This window comes from Ammodytes marinus (genome assembly GCF_949987685.1).
Source record: "Ammodytes marinus genome assembly, chromosome: 3".
Lineage (NCBI taxonomy): Eukaryota > Metazoa > Chordata > Actinopteri > Uranoscopiformes > Ammodytidae > Ammodytes > Ammodytes marinus.
This window is the reverse complement of record NC_137232.1, coordinates 2,914,676-2,927,353: the sequence shown is the minus strand read 5'-3', so window position 1 is coordinate 2,927,353 and position 12,678 is coordinate 2,914,676. Positions and strand designations below refer to the sequence as shown.

The 12,678-nt window shown below is 40.9% G+C and overlaps 1 protein-coding gene across 1 annotated transcript in view; it reads left to right on the top strand.

Moving 5' to 3' along the window:
• Positions 1-6,047: 6,047 nt before the first annotated feature.
• The window catches only part of sgsm2 (small G protein signaling modulator 2), a gene marked incomplete at both ends in the record, with an annotated part of 206,273 nt that continues 199,642 nt past the window's right edge, over positions 6,048-12,678 (top strand). Inside the window, one exon of the mRNA XM_080025143.1 lies at positions 6,048-6,107. Within this exon, the coding sequence (XP_079881269.1) occupies positions 6,048-6,107 (60 nt within the window). The remainder of the gene's footprint in view (positions 6,108-12,678) is intronic.

The window sequence follows — 12,678 nt, the reverse complement described above, 5'->3', positions numbered from 1 at the left end:
AGATTGTTGTCATGAATTGATTTCCAGTTGGGAATATTTTAGTATTTTCAGTACGTTTAATATTGTTATTATAGAGAATGTACACGGGTCACAAAGAGCATTGTTGATTGATGGATTGCACTTAGGTAATCCTTATTCAGCACTATTTTGTATTTATTAAGTGTAACAAGTGATAAATGGTTCCCACTTTACAATAAGGGTCACACATAACATTAAGAAATGATTAATTATGCTTAAGTGACGCTCAATCAGCACTAGTATGCCTTTATTAAGTGTTAATTCATGAGAAATGTTTCCCACTTTACAATAAGGGTCACAAAGTCCATTAATAAATGGTTAATTACACTTAAGTAATGCCTATTAAGGTTAATTATGCTTCAGTAATGCCTATTCAGCACTGGTGTGCATTTATTAAGTGTCACTTAATGGATAAATTGTTCCCACTTTACAATAAGGGTCACAAAGAGCATTAATAAATGGTTAATTATGCTTAAGTAATGTTACAAAAATTACATTTGTTAACAGTTAATTCATGCTTATTATTATATTAATCAACTTTTGGTTCATGCTTAATTAATGTATTAACTAAGGTTAATATAGGATATTTATAAACATTAAATAATGTATTAATTAATACCTTAGTTAACATGAACACCATTAGTAAATGCTTACTAGACACATTAGTTAACAGTTAACTAATGGTTAGTTAACCCTTATTAAGCATTAACTAACCATTAATTAATGTACCCTTATTGTAAAGTGTTACCATGTAGGGTAATGAGGTTAACAACCTCATTAATGACAAATGGTAAGACCAGCACTTTGGGAGCCTACTGACCTGAGAGATTGGCTCCTGGTGTGGTCAAACAAATGATCTGCGCTTCGGGCGCTTCAGCGTCCAGTGTGTTATAGGCGTTAGAATAGTTCATAAGCCCAATCAAAAAAATATATGAGTACCGTAGTATAGAAATGTCGTCCTTCTGAAAAGTATGTTCAATCATCCATACTTGGTTGGGGCTCCTTCTGCATGAACTATTGCATGAACGTGGCAGGGCATGGAGGCTATTGGCCTGTGACACTGCTAAGGTGATATGGAGGCCCAGGATGCTTTGATAGTGGCCTTGAGCTCGTCTGTATTGTTGGGTCTGGAGTGTCTCATCTTCCCCTCTACGATAGCCCATTGATCCTCTATGGGCTTCAGGTAAGGCCAGTGTCAAGAGTAAAGTTTCCACAGTCAGCGATGAAATAAACATTGACACTGGGCCAGGTTCATTCATGCTTTATTGTTCAAATAAATATGGAATGTCTAGCTCCATGTAAAGGTTTTTTTCTTCCAGATTTGCTAGACCTGTTTTCTTCTGTAAACATAACCAGTGTCACCTGTGTATTTGCATTACCTCCTCTACCTTTATTAAGGATTAATGGATACCCTATGTTAAGCGCATTTACATGCTGTTCAGTCATCTAGGTATTGTTTGCTTTCTACAGCACCGTGGAGCCTGTATCATGGGGCCATATTAGCCAGCTGTCTTTGGCTTTTAACTAAAAGGTACATCACCATGGTGCTGACCTACAGCATGAGACCTGCTCCAGAGTAGCTTGAGTGTTTAAACTGCCCACCTAGCGTTATCTGTTTTATAGGATTGACTGTATATTTCACCAACATATTCTCAAACATTACGGGTGTTTTACCACCGACATTAATATGAGGCTTGCTCTGAGGAGCCTCCCTAAGGTGCGAACACACTGGACTCTGCGCCGTGGCGCGAATCGCAGGTTCCACGCCGCGTGATCATATTGGGTCATATTGTGTCCGCCGCCCGACCAGAGTCGCCTTCTCTACTCTGGGGATATGCTGGTGCTGGTGCTAACCGGTGCTGAGGGGACCAGTCTGCTGTGCTGATGGTGCTTTATCCAAGCTAACTGGTGCTAACTTGGTTCATAAAGCTATACTGATAGCTGTACACAGCAGGCAACAGACACAGAGGCTATTCACAGAACTTATGGGAGCAAATGTGACTATTATGTTTTCATCCATCTTAATTTCCTCTGTCCGTCGTCCCGAAGCGAGTGACGTCGGGAGGAGCTCAACGCTGATTGGCTATCGCGGCCGGCGGCAAAAAGTTCAATATTCTCAACTCCTGCGGCCGCGCCGCCCTGGCCGTGACAATCAGGATTTAGCCACTTTTGGTTTATAATCCACAAGCAGTTGGGGGGTTGTTTGGTCCCTGCCTCTCAAATGTGACCAAACCACACCCACATGTTCTTGACCAAACAGTTCATGAGTGCCTTTTTTTATTTATTTATTTATATTTTATTTCATTTTACTTAATTGTTCATTGAGTCATATCGTTAATGCTATCAAGTAATATGTTGGGCCTTAGAGAGTTTGAGTTAAATAATCATCTGCTCTGCTCTATCAGAACTATCGTGGTCCAATACTATCAGATTTGATTGACAGTAGTCTGGCAATACGAGAAAAACAACCACCACAACTGCCATTCTATTATTTCAGTGATTTTTGAGAAGTGGGACAAAACAGAGTGCAATGTTGAAAAAATACAAACGCTATGTTTAGGCAAATTAAATTACATGTATGTTTCCAACATATACTAAGCTACTGAGCTACACTTTGATACAACCTCCCAGCTTTTGTCCTTGTTATCAAAATGGGCTTTTTACCTTGACATTCTTTATTTTGTGTCAACACCGTCAGACACCAAAACACACATTAATTTTCCCTCAATTTATGCTAGACCCATGAGAAGAATTGTGATCACAAGTATTCACCAAGACTGACAGAGGCCACAAAAAATATTTTCAAAATGTATATGATTATAGATATTTAATATCGATTTTCCTCTATGTTCTTCAGTTGAACTGTGTAATAGAATGTTCACTTTAAAATTAACAGCAATCAAGATGTGTTTCACATTTCAAAACACATTCTCATGTTAGGTGACTGGTTAGATTTTCACATATGACCAACCATTCCTCAACAACTATGAAATATCATTATGTATTATCATAATATAAATCTGACGGAGTTGACAAGTATATCTTATGAATTTGACATAATGATTTTGATAACGGCATATTATTGGTTAAGCGTTAATTCAAGATTCACATTACAGTGTTTCAATCAGACTAGCTCTAAAAGACTCTGACAAAATCGCCTAATTTTGTATATCATCCTGTACTTTAAGAATCATCCATGACAAAAGAAGATTGTGAGAGTTTCCATAAATACAGTATTAGAAAAACTAAAACCTATTTCTGTATTTAATATAATTATAATAACTTGAAAACCACCCAAATATAATGCCTTCACATTGAATGTCAACTCCGTCATTGGCCTGTCACCACCGTCAGACAGGAAATCTGACAGAGTTGACATATTTAACGTTTCTTAAACAAAACAAATGGAATTAATCTAGTTAGCCATTTGTTTTTTCTGTTGATGATTGGTGCTAGTATGAACTATTTCAGGAATATAAAATTATGAAAACATTTCAAATAACTTCTTCAGAAATTGTAAGTCGGTGTTGACATATCATCGTTGTTGTGACGCATGACTTTCAAGATTTGGAATGTAATATATTCTAAAACTACAACACTAATCAGAGCCTGTCTGACTCTAATGTACTCTGCACAGATAGCTTGTGACAATAGGTCCTTCACGGAGACAGCTGCCCCTCATATTGCATGATTTTATTACATTTTAATGAAATGTCTGACGGTGGTGACAAAAAGTGTCCCCCGACTTAGAAACCTTATAAAACATGAATGTCTTGTAGAAAAACATTTGTTATTGATATGAGAGATTATTTAGTGTTGCCTTTGATGAAAAAAGCTATTTTAATCATTAAAGTACATTTTTAATAGGTTTTATTGCATATGAAAGATTGAAACCTTCTCTGTGGACACACTGTTTTTGACGTCATGAGAAGATAACAAGTGTCATAAATTTGACATAATAATAATCAAATTAAATTTAAGGGGATAATTGTGCTCCAGACATTCTATTCTTAATCCCTAATAACATCTACAATTTTAAATATTTTTATTTTTAAAGTTAACAGCAGTTACATTTTGTCATTTTAGCCTTTTGTCCCGGTTCTCAAGAATCACTGCTTTATTTAAAATGTAGCCTTCAGTCCTAATTGGACTATACTGTTTGGAGTTGACATTAGCCTTCTTCAAACTGAGCCCTGACAGAACAGGGCAGACGGATACAGTATTCCTTGGGAAATGACCAAACAAACATATGCTCATGTAGGACCATGTTAAAAAAGCAACAACAAAAAAAACTTGAATGTTCATCATCATGGCGAAGTGGGTAGGGAGGTCGCCTCTGGAGTGCTGGGTCGGAGGTTCGATCCCCCGCCTACCCACCACATGTCAAAGTGTCCCTGGGCAAGACACTGAACCCCACATTGCTCCCATTGGTTCAGAGGGCGCCTTGGTTGGTTCAGAGGGCGCAGCTACTGCCATCGGTGTATGAGTGTATGTATGAATGGGTGAATGTGGTAAGGAATGTAAAGCGCTTTGGGGCTGAGAAAATTGGCTAAAACGATAAATAAGTCAAGTCCATTTACCATCATCAACCAGAACAATGATGCAAAAAGCATAAGCCATGTCTTGTGATGGCTGCATGTGCACCCTCAGCCCACACGGAGGCACAAGCAGGAGATGGAACCACTCCAAAGCCAGGAGATCCATCTCTAGCTCGACACTGTGACGTCATTGTCTTTGCAGCAGGCCAAGCTGGCATCAGCCCTGAGGATGGTGCTTCACAAAACACTATTTATAGAAGCCTTTCCAATCAGCAGCAGTCTGTCCCTTTGTTAGTTATGTGTGTGTGTGTGTGTGTGTGTGTGTGTGTGTGTGTGTGTGTGTGTGTGTGTGTGTGTGTGTGTGGCTAGTGTGCCAAGCTTGTGAATGAAGTCATTAAAAAAAGCTGCATTTTAATGAGCTCATTAAATACATTGCATGTTTCCTCCCATACCTGTGGCCTGCAGAGCTGTCTGCTCAAGATGTAAACCTGAGTGCACTCTCAGGAAAAGGACAATATTGTACCTTTAGGGGTACAACGGCGTGTCACTGGGGGCAGTACCCTCTAGACTAAAGTCTGTACCTAAGCGGGTACTGCCCAAAGTACGTATTCTTTTCATTCAAGACTACTCATCCATAGTCTTCAAATAAAAATCAGAGAGTGAATATCTCCTCACGATCTGCTAGCTGTCCCTAAAGCAATTCAGTGTTATTACACAGCCTAGGTTCTGTAAACAGGTGTTTAAACAAAGGGTATGCAAACAAAGGGGGCCACAGTAGCTAGCAACATGCCTGTTTGGGCTGTGTATTAACACTGGTCTTTTTTTCAGCCTGCACACAGTAGCCTACAGACAGGTAGCATGATATTGATTGATTTTGACAACAGCCATTCTACAGAATCACTTACTCCACCTTTAATATTTGAAATAAATGATACAAATATGCACCTTGTTGGCTACTACTGGAAACATGTATGTAGCCTACCATTGTGGCCCTCAAAGAGATATGTAGTTACCAGGAGGTCCAATCATTAACCCTAGGAGGTAGGTAGGCCTACATTGGTGTTATTTAGGCTAGGGTGACAGAAATAGACTCTTTCTGTTCACCATGACACCTTTCATGGGCGAACAGGTCTAAAAAAAAAAGGGGCCTCCAAGTTAAAAATAACTTGGAGGCTCCACAGGTTGGTGTGTTGGATGCTAAGAGGCTCCTGGTTGGGGAGGGGCTGGATGCTGCTGGGAGGCTTTATTTCTTTCTTTATTTCCCCCTCCTTTCCTCCATTGATCAGTACGCTATAGTGGTGAAGGCGGGTCCTGTGACGTCATCGTGGAGCTGCTCGGCTGCGTCAGAGTCCAGCTGAGCAAAGGGAAGGGAAGGGAAGGGAAGAAGGAAAACGCGCTGTGATAAAACAAAAAAAAAGCAAAGCGGTTCCGAGCGGACGGACAGTGTGAGCGAGGCAGGCCGGGGCAGGACGCGACACACAGTGGCCAGAGATGGAGGGCTCCACGGAGGAAGACTACAAAGAGAAATTATTATGGAACGTCAAACGAGAGGTAGGCGCCGCTGTAGCCTGTGCATGACGGCCTGAGCCTCACCACGTTCATATTTCTACGGTTTTTATTTTTTATGTAAGCGCTCACTTCAAACCCACGACAGGCGGCTTGGAAGTGTTCCACTAATATACGCTTATTCTTCTTCAAATCACAGTGTTATGTTGGACTGAATTCTATTCAGCTTGCAAACGAAAGTTCACCCAACTGATGCTGAATAATTAGAGCTATAATTGAACTGCACCTGCTATCACTTGTAGCATTGACATGCCTGTTTCCTAATCGCAGACTTATTGTTGTTTAGTATTTTATATAGGCTCATATCCCTATCCATGTCAGGTTCATTAATGAATAGGCCTACTACAATAGTTAAGAATGTAGGCTATTTAAATTGAATGTTCAGAGTGCAATGTATTTTATATCTATCTATTGCTATACTACCTCATCATATTTCAAGACGATACAGAAGTTTAAATGAACAAAATATTTATTTTCTATATTCTCCTATGCATGTTTGATATGATATTTGCGTACTATTCTGTAAATTGTATTTTTATCATTATTAAAACGAACCCCCTTTTCATAAGCTCCGAGCATGAGTAAGGCAGGCAGCCCTGCAGGCACAGAGCGCGTCTCTCATCAATTGTTGAGGCATAGGTTGTACTGCTGTCTGTCTGTCTGTCTGTCTGCATGTCTGTCTGCCTGTAGCAGCAGCTCAACACAGTGCCACAGGCTTTGTTTTGTTTGGTGTTGATGGAAGTCTCACGTCTCTCTCCGGTGAGGAATAAATCATTACTCCTTGAACCTCATCACCCACTCGCACTGTTATCCTCACAGTGCTGCCTTTACCAAGGGAGCCACGGAACAGAAAGGATTTCCTCCACCCTGAAATGTCAGTGAAAATCAAATGGTTGCTGATTGTAAGGCTGCTGTAAGGTGTGTCTCTCACTGCCTGTGCATCCAGTCAGAGTGTCAATATGAGCACAGATTCCCATCATTGTAGCCTAATTGAGCGTAAAGGTCATGCTAAAAGAATACCAATCTAAATGTGTGTGTGTGTTGCTTGGGATATTAGAGCTCTACAGCAGCTAACAAATTCTGCACATTTGCAGGCAACCTGTTGGCAGTGATATCAATGTGATTGCTCATTGGGTTGGCGTCAGTCGAGTCAGTGATAATTACATGTCGGGACCAAATGGGGGTTCTGGTCTGAGTCAAGCCTGAGAGCAAAAACACGTCAGCGCTTATTAAATATTCTTCATACTTTAGTTCTTTGGTTATTACTAGCATACTGTAGTGAGAGTCAACTGGGATTATGAAAAGGATGGAATGTGAAAGCGACTAAATGTGACATTATTGGCCAAGAACGAGTCCAAGTGAAGATAGCCACGAGTGTTAGCCTGGTGAGAGCAGCCTGACCTAGTGAGCTTTACATTTACAGTCTGGGCTTTCTCTGCTCTCTGAGGCTGGCCCTGCCCCTTTGTGGAGTCCAGCCCCTGATTTGTTGTGAGACATGGCTTGTCTTACGAGGCTAGATTGTCGACATGAACCAATCAGAAGCTTCCTTCCACTTTGAGGGACACATGTTAGGTCATAGTGTGGGTCCTTATTGGCATGGAAAAAACAAATGTTAAGCTTGAGCGAGCTGGTTCTCATCAGGCTACATGAGTGTGAGACAAGTCAGCCAGAACAGCCAGGATATCCAGTCAAAGTCAACAACAAGACATAGATAAGTCTTTATGTCCTTAAAGACCTACTTCACCAGTGGGAATATGAAGGTGTATTGAACTCTGATATCCTATGTAGTATAAATGTGCAAAAATGGTCTCACTGTCTACCCTACAGTTTGCCCAGTTGTGATGTCACAGTCCTCTTCACAGCAGACCCGGGTTTGAATCCAGCTTGTGGTCGTTCTCTGCATGTCATTCTCCTCTCTGACCCATTTCTTTTCTATCTCTCCAAAGCTGTCTAATGAAGCATAAAAATGCCAAATAATAGTATTTTTTTTTTAAACAACCCTTGGGTGAGCTCTTGTTGCTGCTTCTGGACACATTGGCCCTCATTTACTAATAAGTGCATTCACACTTGGCACAAAAAAAATCAAGTAGGCTACGCAATATCACTGTCGGATTTACAAAACGTGTGTCCAACCGATATTGTTCCTACCACCGTGTGTATGTTAGTAAAGCAGTTTTCTGCAGTCAGCCTACGAAAACGCTGTTATTTAACTAAAGGAAGTTAGTTTGCCAAGCGTTTGAGAGGAGCGCATGCACCCTTAAGTAAAAAACGTCTGAAGAAATAATAATTATTAGACTAGTGGAGGACAGGGGCCACCTGATCTGTCAGTCCAAAATGAAAGAATGACTGGAATCATTTGACAAACGTCCATCAGTGGCATTTTGCCAAAACATGAGGGAGAAAGTGATGAAAATCCAGCAAGGACTGTCAATTAATGTAATTTGTTTTATAATTCTAAGATACTATTTTTCAATTCCTTATATTGTTTTTTTCAATAATGAAACCCACAATGAAATCAGAACACTTACATTTTATTTGAAAGAAAAGCAAACGATAAAAAACTAACCTGTTATATTTTAATGTAGACATTCTCATATTGCTGCAATTCTCATAATGCTGCAATGGATTCCTAGGACCGGGAACTCAGCTTTAATTTGAATATTTTAATTATGACAAATACAATAATTTATGAAGATGAAATTGCGTCAAATTCATGATTATTCAATACAGTATGCTAATACATTATTAAATGAACAGTGAAAAAAACATATTGTATGGGGTGCTCATGGTGAAGGCGGAAGGCCTAGTGGCCTCTTAACCCCATTTCAACTCTCTCTTCAAAACTGTCTAATGAAAAAATGCCCAAATTTGTGTGTGAAATGTTCGTATGCACGGTTTAGGCACAAATCTGTGGTAACATACTGTTAGTAAATGAGGGCCAATGAGACATGAATATCTTCTGCAGTTTACGTGAGCCCTGAACCAATCTAGCGATCTGTGTTTTACCCTGAGATGGATTTGCCCTATCATGAATAAATAACTGTTGCTTTGGAACCATATTGATCTGCAGTTTTGGCAAATGTAGCATGCTACCCGATTCATGCAACATTTTGTTCATATAGCGAATGGGTATTTTAGCTTCTCTGTGTATCCAGTATAAAAATCAATAGTGTGATGGGCCACAGCTCATCCATGAGATGCTGCTCACTGCCTCCTGACGTTTGAGCGCACAGCAAACTGGGCTGTGAGAGTGTGGATTGAACAAAGCCTGCTGCTTTTAAGGCTGCCTGTCTCTTTAAGAAGCACTCAGCTACCTCGCTATTGCTTGGCAACTGAAAGCTTTAGCAGCTCCCTAAGAAGTTAAATTGCATCAGTTGGCGATTTAATATCACAGCAGCGAGGTGGCCCTGTGTGGTGGTCTGTATTCACTGGCTTCCAGCTGGATCCTATTCAGTGGGTGTTATGCACAAACAGGTGCTCAATTTTGAAGATGGTTAAAGCAACAATCTATGCATAGAGAAAAAATGTATGTGAAGACGTATAGTTCTACGTTTGGTTGTTAAAAAGCCTGCAACAGATAACAGTGTCCCATTCCCATGTATGGAGAATCCTCAGAATCAATGTACAGTGGCTTGCAAAAGTATGCATACCCCTTGGAATTTTCCACATTTTGTCACATTAAAACCACACATGTACATTTATTTTATTGGGATTTTATGTGATAGACCAACACACAGTGGTGCATCATTGTGAAGTGGAATGAAAATGAAATATGGTTTTATTTATTATTTTTTTTAATAAAAAACTGAAAAGTGTGGCGTGCAATTTTCAGTCCCCCTGAGTCAATACGTTGTAGAACCACCTATCGCTGCAATAACAGCTGCAAGTCTATTGGGGTATGTCTCCGCCAGCTTTGCCCATCTAGAGACTGATATTTTTGCCCATTCTTCTTTGCAAAATAGCTTAAGCTTCAGATTCAGCATCAGATTGGATGGAGAGCGTCTGTGAAGCAGTCTTTCCAGAGATTCTCAATTGTATTGAGGTCTGGACTTTGACTGGATCATTCTAACACATGACTATGCTTTGATTTAAACCATTCCATAGTAGATCTGGCTGTATTTTTTGGCTAGTTGTCCCTCTGGAAGGTGAACCTCCACCCCATTCTCAAGTCTTTTGCAGACTCTAACAGGTTTTTCTGCCCTGTATTTGGCTCCATCCTTCTTCCCATCAACTCTGAACAGCATCCCTGTCCCTGCTGAAGAACAGGACCCCAACAGCAGACCCGTCGCCAGACCTCAGTCTTAAGGGGGGCATATGAAATGCATAGGGGGGCACAATTATTATTAGCCTACAGTACGTATATTTTTAATAGTCCTATACTCTATTCGCGCAGCACGTAATCATCACGTTAAACTAACCAACAGCGGTAGCCTAGCCTATAACATCAGTCCTCATAATTTAAAGCAATAGGCCTACATTACATAGAAGCAATGTTATGAATATCCATAAAACATACTGCCTAACACCAGACGCATATCTCAAACATTGCATTTTAAAGCACTCAACAGAGGGATATGCATTGCCATTACACACACACACACACACACACACACACACACACACACACACACACACACACGGTAGCCTACTTTGAGTGGAGGCAGGGCTGTGTGCTCTCTCCAGTCCCTTCTATCAGTACAGCGGGAGGCGGCGTTTCTCCGAGCTCAAACTCCTCATCAACTTATATTTCGGCCTCCGGGTTCAAAGCAGCCAGTGCGCCAATGAGCTCGCTACTGTGCTCTCCAAAACGCGCATCCATCTCTCCTTGCACAGCATCAATAACACTGTAAAATACTCTTGAACTCAGTCTTTTCGTCTGACGGACCAACTGTTTCCTCAACTGCAAATCCGCGTAGGTTCTTGTAAATTGTGCGTCTTCTCTTGCTTGGACCGGGGTCGGTCTCCGGCACAGCCTCGATGGCCGTGGCTGAAGGAGCGCAGAGTTCCCACAGTGCAAAACTGTGGCTTTACGTAATCAGAAGTGTCACCGTGCTGAACAAGTCCATAAGTGATCCACTTTGATGATAAAGAATGCAACATTAGTATTTATCAACACAAAATTAGCTACTATGATAGTATAAAATAAAAATGAAAGTAATTTTTTTTGAGAGATCTGTGCCCCAAGTGGGGGGCACAAGCATTTCTGGGGGCGGGCCCGGCCCCCTATGGCCCGCCCATAGCGACGGGTATGCCCAACAGCATGATGCTGCCACCACCATGTTTCACAGTAGGGATGGTGTGTTCAGGGTGATGTGCAGTGTTAGTTTTCCACCACACATTGCACTTTGCGTTAAGGCCAAAAACTTCATTTTTGGTCTCATCTGACCAGAGCACCTTCCTCCAACCCTTGCCACAAGCCATGCGGGGGACACAGCATATTCAGATGAGACCAAACTAGATGTTTTTGGCCTGAATGCAAAATGCAATGTGTGGCGGAAACTCACACTGCACATCACCCTATACACACCATCCTCACCGTGAAGCATGGTGGGAGCATCATGCTGTGGATATGCTTTTCTTCAGCAGGTACAGGGAAGCTGCTCAGAGTTGATGGGAAGATGGATGGAGCCAAATACAGGACAGAAAACCTGTTAGAGTCTGCAAAAGACTTGAGACTGGGGTGGAGGTTCACCTTCCAGAGGGACAACTAGCCTAAAAATACAGCCAGATCTACAATGGAATAGTTTAAATCAAAGCATAGTCATGTATTAGAATGATCCAGTCAAAGTACAGACCTCAATACAATTGAGAATCTCTGGAAAGACTGCTTCACAGACGCTCTCCATCCAATCTGATGCTGAATCTGAAGCTTAAGCTATTTTTTAAAGAAGAACGGGCAAAAATGTCAGTCTGTAGATGGGCAAAGCTGGTAGAGACATACCCCAAATAGATTTGCAGCTGTAATTGCAGCGATAGGTGGTTCTACAACGTATTGACTCAGGGGGCTGAATACTTTTGCACGCCACACTTTTAATTTTTTTTTTTATAAAACAAATGAAAAACCACATTTCATTTTCATTCCACTTCACAATTATGCGCCACTTTGTGTTGGTCTATCACATAAAATCCCAATAAAATAAATGTACGTGTGTGGTTATAACTTGACTAAATGTTGAAAATTCCAAGGGGTATGAATACTTTTGCAAGGCACTGTATTTCCTTTGGAGAAATAGTGTGGTAGCTGGTCCATTTGTCCAATAAACAGCGACAAATCCACATCACAAGTCAAATTAAGGAGAACATTCTCTATCCAGTGGAGGAATTATTCATTTTAACTTTTTTTGCGAGACATGAGAATGCAGTAGCTGTGAGCCTTTTGTCAGTTTTTAGCATGTACAATTGATGTATGAAGTGTGTTGTGCCCGATTATAGATGTGAGAATGGCAGATGATTGAGAGAGCGCAGGGAACAGTGGGATCCCGGTGTAAGAGCTATGCTATGAAAAAGTGACGGGATGGAATTGAAAATGACAGGATGCAAGGTAGATGGTCTCTCT